Source organism: Zingiber officinale, chromosome 8A (genome assembly GCF_018446385.1).
Source record: "Zingiber officinale cultivar Zhangliang chromosome 8A, Zo_v1.1, whole genome shotgun sequence".
NCBI lineage: Eukaryota > Viridiplantae > Streptophyta > Magnoliopsida > Zingiberales > Zingiberaceae > Zingiber > Zingiber officinale.
The window spans coordinates 69,525,590-69,534,651 of NC_056000.1; the positions used below are offsets into that span (position 1 = coordinate 69,525,590).

The 9,062-nt window shown below is 38.4% G+C and overlaps 1 protein-coding gene across 3 annotated transcripts; it reads left to right on the top strand.

The window, feature by feature from the left end:
• Window positions 1-3,742: 3,742 nt before the first annotated feature.
• On the top strand, window positions 3,743-7,951 carry LOC122009418 (arginase 1, mitochondrial). Of its 3 annotated transcripts, none has more exons than XM_042565563.1 (7): window positions 3,743-3,869; window positions 4,198-4,340; window positions 4,987-5,146; window positions 5,872-6,005; window positions 6,279-6,488; window positions 7,304-7,414; window positions 7,491-7,951. In XM_042565563.1, the coding sequence occupies exons 2-7, from the start codon at window positions 4,203-4,205 to the stop codon at window positions 7,749-7,751; spliced, it is 1,014 nt and encodes a 337-aa protein (XP_042421497.1). In that variant the 5' UTR covers window positions 3,743-3,869; window positions 4,198-4,202; the 3' UTR covers window positions 7,752-7,951. The 3 variants fall into 3 exon arrangements, with proteins under 3 accessions (XP_042421497.1, XP_042421498.1, XP_042421496.1); XM_042565564.1 differs by having other exon boundaries at window positions 3,830-3,931; XM_042565562.1 differs by lacking the exon at window positions 3,743-3,869 and adding an exon at window positions 4,014-4,060 and having other exon boundaries at window positions 4,181-4,340.
• Window positions 7,952-9,062: the final 1,111 nt, after the last annotated feature.

Here is a 9,062-nt window from a genome sequence, read left to right on the forward strand (position 1 = left end):
AAGGCGAGGTGAGGAATACGGCAGAAGATCTCTAGGTCATTAACATACAAAAAGAAGATATAATTGGCAATTGTTTTCCGCATCATGCTAGTTATTTCTTTTTGCAAGAATTCCAAACACAAGAGGCATTAGATCTAGTTTTTCGAATTAGTTTTTCGAGTTTGTGTTTTCTTTGTTTTCGAATTTGTGATTCGATTGTTCTTTTTGGTTAACCTAGAGTTATTTAAGGAAATTAAATATTAGCTTTCCTTAAAAGGCTTTGTCTAGGCGGTGGTGGTTGCTCCCATATCCAAGAAGGTCATGTGCCTCGTCATGCAGTCCTGGAAGCCAATTTTGAAAATTAATATTTAATGGAATTAATAACATAGGTGGATTTGAATCAATAGTGTTAAGTTCCACTTGCGATTCAAATCTAAACCATTAAGAACAAATAAGTTAAATTTGGAATCAATGATATTAAGTTCCGTCTGCGATTCCTAATTTAACTTCTAAAGAACACAATAGGTTATTTAAGGAAAGGTTCGACACTTGTACAAAAATTTTTATACAGTGGAACCGGTACGATTTTCCTAGGACTAACCAACAAATTTGACCCTGGTTAAACCCTTTGGATATAAGGTAAGAGGTTAACCTTTCATACCAGGCTCTGGGTGCTTGCTTAAGTCCGTATAAGGCTTTCTTTAATTTAAAGACATAGTCAGGGTGCTCTAGACATTCAAACATAGGTGGTTGGCCTACATAAACCTCCTCTTTGATCAGCCCATTTGGAAAGGTAGATTTAACATCCATTTGATACAGTCTGAACCTTTATGGGCTGCATAACTAAGTAACATTCTAATGGACTCTAGTCTAGCTACTGTTGGTTGCTACTCGAAATATTGTACCGGTTCCCCTGTACAAAAATTTTGTACAAGTCCTGAATCATTTCTAATAACCTATTGTGTTCTTTTGAAATTAAATTTGGAATCGCAAACAGAATTTAACATTATTGATTCCAAATTCAATTTATCTGTTCTTAGTAGTTTAAACTTGGATCGCAAACGAAGCTTAACATTATTGATCTAAATTCACCCATGTTATAAATTCAATTAAATATTAATTTCAAAAATCAACTTCCAGGTTAAACATGACGAGACACTAGGCCTTCTTGAGTATGGGAATATCCACAATTTCCTAGACAAAGTCTTTCAACGAAATTTAATATTTAATTTTCTTATAATAATCTTAGATTTAATAAAAAAAAATAATCGAATCACCAATAATCATCTGACTAATCTTGAAAGTAATCATACCCTTCCCTCTTATTCGTTTACCTTAACCAAATAAATTTAAGATATTTGTTCTATTTAAAATTTAAATCCTGATTCTTTTATTGTTCATTTGAATATTTTACTACACCGCACCTCATGAACCATAAAACTAAGAATGTATCGACGTATGATTTTTACCGCTATGACATATATTATTTTTACACGTATTGAGTTGGTCGATAAACTTTGACTTTTCTAATGTAAGGTTTCACAACCATTAAACCGTTGGTAGTTTGTCTACTACCAAGACAATTACAATATCATTATAAGATATTACATGCTTAATGAGTTCCTTTTCGATTTCAAGACTCTTATCCAAATCAACTACGAGACAAATAAGTTCCAACACTAACGCTCGATCCAAACATACAAGTTTCAGGTATATAATTTCTATATCCCACCAAGTGATCAATTCATTCAGAATGATATATGATTTCGTCCGGAAGTTGAGTCAGACAGAGGTTAGTTGCGCTGTCACTGATATTGACAGAAAGTCGCGGAGACACCTGGGTGACCTGATACTTCCTAAAAAGGTTCCCACGGATGGATGATGGAGGGTGATGACGGGGACGATGACGCGAGGGTTCTGCACACACTCAGACAAGCCGCCTTCATGTTAGAGACCAAGAATCAGGAAAAAAATCTCTGGGTCAGGCCCTCCGATGCACAAGTCAGGTATTTTTTCCTCAGAAGCACAGTGAAAGGACGAAAAGTAAAAGATGAGTGCGAAAATATGAGTGGGCGTACTTGCGTAGAGACGAAGCCTCCCTTTTTATATGGCAGTGGATACTTCTGGAGTCTGACGAGTGTCAGGGAATGTCGGGTGTTAGGATTTGTCTAGCGGTGAATGACACATGACATCTTCCTATAGGTTTAAGGAGGAATCGGTGGGCAATGAGCCCTAAACTGTTAGCATATTCCCTGACATGCAGTGATTATTCTCTGACATGTTGTTACGATTCCCTGTCTTGATTGTCGTATAGTGTATGCTCGCCCCGATTTGTTAACCTTAGACTGTGTATTCATACCTGCAAATCTTGACCTATAGGCACAAACCTGCATTTCCGGGCGCATTCCCTTGCTTGTGTTTGTTGTCCCGTAAATTCAGCTCTGTACGTCCCGCCCTTCATTTGCTATCCGATCTATCCCGGTAGATCCAGACCTGCGCCTATCACCCTGTCAATCTAGGCCTTCGTTTGTCGTTCCTTAAGTCTCGTCCCGTATGCATAGCCCTGCTCCGTATTTTATCTTGTACGTCCTAAATCGTATGTCTTGGCCCTCATTTCCTGTTCTGCCTGTCTCATCCTGTAAATCCTGACCTGTAGGCCTTAGTCCACATATCCCGATCTGTACGACATGGTTCGTGTATCCTGTTTCGCAAGTCTATAAGTCCTGACCTATAATCCTTGGTTTGCATATCCTGACCTGTACGCATCGATCCGTGTATCCTGTTCTGTAAGTCTATAAGTCCTGACCTGTAATTCTAGGTTTGTATATCCCGACCTGTACGACCTGGTTCGTGTATCATGTTCCGCAAGTCTATAAGTCCTGACCTGTAATCCTTGGTTTGCATATCCCGGCCTGTACGCCTCGGTCCGTGTATCCTGTTCCGCAAGTCTATAAGTCTTGACCTGTAATCCTTGGTTTGTATATCCCGACCTGTACGCCCTGGTCCGTGTATCCTATTCCGCAAGTCTATAAGTCCTGACCTGCAATCCTTGGTTTGTATATCCCGACCTGTATGCCCTGGTCCGTGTATTTTGTTCCGTAAGTCTATAAGTTCTGACCTGTAATCCTTGGTTTGCCTATCCCGACCTGTATGCCCTAGTCCATGTATCCCGACATGTATGTCCTACCTTCCGAGTTCCCACTCGACATGTAGGCCTAACTCCGGAATGCCACTTATGTCCGACCAGGACCATCCTGTAATCTGGACCTTTGACCCTCACGTAGGTTAGACTTTTGATCTCCATGTGACTTCTGACTGCTTCGTGGGCTTGACTTCTGACTGCCTCGTGGGCTTGACTTCTGACCACCCCGTGGACTTGACTTCCGACCACATCAATTATCCGACCTTATTGTCATGCATCGTATCAATATATTTATTACAATAGAGATTAATTCTCAGATGGATATATATTCATGGAAAAAAAAATCTTCTCACTTCTAGTTATTTGAATTTCGATTATAAATTGATATTTTTTATATAATCTGACAACGAATGGTAAACAATGACTAAAATAAATATAATTTACTTTCTTTTACCTCACGTTTAGAATTTTAATAATCGTTTACTTAAGTATCTTAAAAGGGAACCTAAATGAGATATAAGATATTGTTTGCTAATTTTTTAAAATGGAACATAATAGTATGATAAAAAAATAAAGGGCTTATTTTTTGCATTTTCGCCCCCAAACAATATATTTACTGCATCTTCCACCACTGTTGCCGAGGAAAACACTGCACAGTTAGTTCCGAGACGGCACCACGACAACATGCATCAAAGAAGAGGACCGAATCCCTAATTCTCTAGTGCCTCCTTCCTCACTACACAACGAGGTATCGGGCACATTCGTCTTTTTCCATTCTTTTTTTTTCGTGAGTTGATCTGCTTAGATTAGGTATTTGATTTGCTTAGTTCGTTATCCTCAACCGAGTGATGTGTGTGTCTTTTTTTTTTTTTTTCCTTTTCTGTTTGTTGAAATCTGAGTGTTCTCGATGGGTCATAGCTTTCCGTCGTTTTGTTTTGGGTAGCTTTCGTGTTCTTTCGGTGTTTCTCCGCTCTTGACTGTATCATGCTGTTTTTAATTCTTTCCCTGTTATTTCCAAGATATTTTCTTTTTCAATTTTGGATACTGAGCGGATGTTAGTTTTCTATGGGTTGTAGAAAAGATGAGCCATGGGACGAAGTGGATGCACTACTTGAGGCAGTGGAGCGCCGCGAACGTCTCTTCGGCCTTGATAGAGAAGGGGCAGAACCGGGTCATTGATGCCTCCCTTACTTTGATTCGCGAGAGGGCCAAACTCAAGGTTAGTAGAAGTGTTATGTTGGCCTGATTCTCGTTGCTTGCTCGATATTGTTTTGTCTGGTTTCTTTTGCAACCAATAAAGTTAGTAGATTGATATCATCAAAATGTTATCTTGTCAAAATCTCATCCTCATTTAGCTACTCTGTGTGTAAATTAATTGTCTAATTTGAAAACTTATCAAGCTTCAAAGAATGTTTAATATCGTAATTAGATGTTAACAAAGTTACTAAAACAATCTTTAATCTGTATGAAATCATATTTGAGTATGCACAAGTTTGTCATTCATATTTCAAGTTTTCTATAATTTGTGTTTGTTGAAATAGTGAGTGGGGGTCAAACTAGCTTTTTATGGTGTCAATAACTACTACGTAGTGCATGTTTCTATGTTGTTCTGGGTTAGTGATATAGTATTGGTTACCTGATTAGACTTTTGCTCGATGAAGATGGGCACTGGTTTTCTTCATCATATTGGTTCTTTCGTGCCTATAAAAGTTCAAGAGACTAATCTAGTTGATTTTTTTTTTCCTGTAAAATTGATTGGTCTTTACACAGAGAGGTTTACTAAGTTTCTGAACTAAATGAAACTAAATGCACCTTTAGGTTTTCTAAATTTCTGAACTAAATGAACCCCCTTTCTCTTTTTACAGGGAGAGTTACTAAGGTCTTTGGGCAGTGTGAAAGCTTCAACATCACTCCTGGGAGTTCCGCTTGGACACAATTCCTCTTTCCTGCAGGGTCCTGCTTTTGCTCCTCCTCGGATTAGGGAGGCTATCTGGTGTGGTAGTACCAACTCTAGTACTGAAGAAGGTAATGCAAATTTTCAATTTTTTTCAATGCATTTAATATAGCAATTGTATTATCAGTGGAGCAGATCAACAGAACTGGATTTAGGTTGGTTTTAACAGATGTTGCCCCTTTTAATCTTCCCTGACGCACTGACTTTATATTTTGGTGCTTAGATATATTTACTTAATTGACATGGAAAGTCATCACTTGTTTCATGTTCTCTGTAAACAATTTCAAATATCTAAATTGCATGATTTGGAAGTTGACAATGCCACACAGCTCAAAATATAAGTCAGCCTCCTAAAGTTGGTTTTAGAAATGCTTGAATTTGCTTTTCATATTGATATAACCTGCCTGTTTGATTGAAGTAATCTGAATATTTACACTGTCAAATGTTGGCTTATAATTGTATTCACAGAAACTGACAGCAGAGTCTTTCTTGTCAGGTACTATCGATTTGCTGCTGATCATAGAAAATGTGTCCTTTCCATGTTGAATTGGTTATAGTTGCTGATATGAGGGTTAGAGGGGGATGAAAAAACTTTATAATGTAATCAAAATATATTTGATTGGATATTACTAGCAAGATAGTCTTACCAAGACAATGCTTTTTTGGTTATCTTCAATATATTTTTTTAGAGTCCTTCCTGGAATGTAATTTGATTGGCGTCCATCATTTCCTTTGTGGTTTAATTCTTGTAGATGATGGAATATCTCAATTTATATTCATCTGGGTGTTTGCACAGGTAAAGAATTAAATGATCCTCGTGTACTAACTGATGTTGGCGATGTTCCTATACAAGAGATACGAGATTGTGGAGTTGATGATGACAGACTAATGAATATTATAAGTGAGTCTGTCAAGTTAGTGATGGAACAGGTAACACAAATATTTCAACTTTCTTATTCCATTCTTTATTGCTGAGTTATTTGCATTATTCAAAATTTTGAAATTGTCATTAGATAATCATGCTACTGCATTATTTATAGTTCTAGGCAGCTTGGAAATGCTCCTAGGCATATTGGGATATGTCATCATCTTAAAAATTTACTGGGATCATAAGTAACTCAATCTATTGCAACTATGTAAATCCAGCCTTAGTTTCAGTTATAATGTACAGCATGCTTGCTGAGCTTGCTATTTTATTTACAGGATCCACTGCGACCTCTTGTTTTAGGTGGTGACCACTCCATTTCTTTTCCCGTCGTCAGAGCTGTATCAGAAAAGCTAGGTGGGCCTTTAGATATTCTTCACCTAGATGCCCATCCGGATATATATGATGCTTTTGAGGGAAACAAGTATTCACATGCTTCTTCTTTTGCACGAATAATGGAGGGAGGTTATGCTAGGCGCCTTCTGCAGGTATTGTTCTGTCAGATTAATAAACATTGTTTTTCGACATTTTACATTAGATTCTGAGTAGGAGGACATCATTTTTGTTACCTATCCAGTACGTACCATACGACAGAAAGTACCATTTGTGTTTTTACTGTTTGGAAAAAAAATACTCTAAGCTTTTATTTGTTAATTGTATTTTCTACGTCTTGTAGGATAATTTTTTTATTCTTTTATCAAATACTATATAAAAGAAAAGCCTACCATAACTTTGTGAAACTTTGTTTTTCTAAGCTTATATTTGTGATTGTATTTTCTCTGTCACGAAGGATGTTTTTTACTCAACTTGAAAAGGACTCTTAGTGTCACATGGAAGCTCGCTGGATTTCTTGTGATCCAGGGTTGAGAAGCGATACATGTGCTTTATCCTGAAAAAGAGAATTTTTTTTCCTGTAAATGATGACTTCAGAAAGATTCAGAAGATGGGTGAATAATCTGATCTTTAGTATTCTTTTATGAAATAACTTAGCAGTACTATGCGAAGTTTTTTCTTGACAAAAAAAATATTATGCAAAATGGTGGACTCTTATGGACTGTATTTTGACATTTGCTACACAGAAAGCATTTCTCCACTTCTCGTGTGTAAAAGGCTACCATCAGCTCTTATGATGTCGAATCTTGCATCACATATGAGCTAACTAAATTGTAATGGAAGACATGTAATAAAGTGATAACTGTCATTTCATCTTTTTAAACTCTTTGCTATACTTCAGCACGATGAATGCATTGTTATTTCTTGAATGTCTCATTTTTATATTGAAAAATGCATACTTGTGTTTCAGGTCGGAATTAGGTCGATTACTCGCGAAGGGCGTGAACAAGGGAAAAGGTTTGGGGTTGAGCAGTACGAAATGCGCACTTTTTCGCAAGACCGCCATATGCTAGAAAATTTGGTAATGTTCTATTTCCTCTAACTACGAATCAGTTGTCTAAGTAAATTAAGAGTTCCTTGCCTACATTATTTTTCAGAAACTTGGGGAAGGCGTTAAGGGTGTCTACATCTCTGTGGATGTCGACTGCCTTGACCCTGCATTTGCTCCCGGAGTGTCTCATATCGAGCCGGGTGGTCTCTCATTCCGTGATGTGCTCAACATCCTCCATAATCTCCAAGCCGATGTTGTTGCTGCTGATGTCGTTGAGTTCAACCCGCAGCGTGACACCGTTGATGGAATGACTGCCATGGTGGCTGCAAAGTTGGTGAGGGAACTTACTGCGAAGATCTCCAAGTAGCATCCACCATGCCGACTCTTTCGATATCGCCTTTAAATTTTTTATTTATGGCTTGTATTTGTATTTTCTTTTTCCTCGCCTGATCAGGGATTTCTCCCGAGTGATCATTTTGCTTGGATTATCTTTGTCATCTAAATTAAATGCAAACTGACAAAACTTGTAATGAATGAATATTTTGTGAGGTAGCTCGTTCGGAGATCTCTATGTTTGTGAACTTGTTAAGCTCTGATGATAGAATGATAAAAGTAGATGATGCTAACTCATATCAATTAGTCTCTAGCTCATACGACTCGTAAACACTTTGAGCTCATCAAATCAACTCCAAGACTCGTAAACTTATTAGTCGGTTTCGATCTTAATCATTGATATAATGTTAAAGAAAGATTGGCTTATCAACTTCCAATTATAATAACATATTTTTATTGGCTTAAATTAAAAGTTTTTTTTTAAAAAAAATTATTTATTATTAAGAAGGGCATCTAATTCCGCATTTTTTTTCTATCATAAATTATCTTTATTTTTTTTTTTTTTTGACATACTTGTATTAGCTATGGATTTATAACTGATATAACATGAATTCTTTAATTAATTCTGATTAACACTGATCCGGCGGTAAGAACAGGGACCCTCCTTGGGGGGAAGTCAACGCTACATGGAAGTCAAAGGGTCGAATGGCCGATCGGAGAAGGGGAGACCGGTCAGCCGAACGAGGTCTCATCGGAGTCAAAGGCACCCGGCGAGAAGTCAGGGTTCCGACGCTCATGTTGAACAGGGTCGTATGGCCGAGCGGGTGGCCTGCTCGGCCGAAGGCATAAAATAGCAATACTGCGAACAGTCTCCACAGAGTACACTACCAGGAATCTCCTAAGTGGACCAACACATATGACCGGCCGGATGAAAGGGGACTGCGACCGGCCGGACACTCGGCATGGAGTGAGGAGACAAAAGGACAAGGGAACATCTTCTGACAACGGGTATGTTCGACGATTGGGCCATACGCAGGATCTTATGACAGAGGGTTCCCTTGTCACATTAGAGACGTGCTCGGACTGTAGCAGTATGGTGTCAGGTAAGCTTGTCTGACAAGCACATACCGAGGTATGGGCTGAGGACACGTATTCACCTCGGTATGTGTGCGTGAGCTCCTTCACAACTCTATATAAGGAGCCTTATACTTCGCCGGAGGTACGCATTCTACGATATTCGGAGCCACTTCTTTGTTGTCCACTTACCTGACTTGAGCGTCGGAGGGTCGTCGCCGGGAACCCCTTCCCGGCCCGATGATAACCATGATTTTACTATACTATTTTC

What these genes read in the sequence shown, in the direction of transcription:
- LOC122009418 (XM_042565562.1), top strand. Translation starts at nt 4,029, where the DNA reads ATGGGTCATAGCTTTCCGTCGTTTTGTTTTGG. An exon ending in TTTCCGTCGTTTTGTTTTGG is followed by an intron (nt 4,061 to 4,180) that starts GTAGCTTTCGTG and finishes AGCGGATGTTAG; the next exon opens with TTTTCTATGGGTTGTAGAAA. An exon ending in GCGAGAGGGCCAAACTCAAG is followed by an intron (nt 4,341 to 4,986) that starts GTTAGTAGAAGT and finishes CTCTTTTTACAG; the next exon opens with GGAGAGTTACTAAGGTCTTT.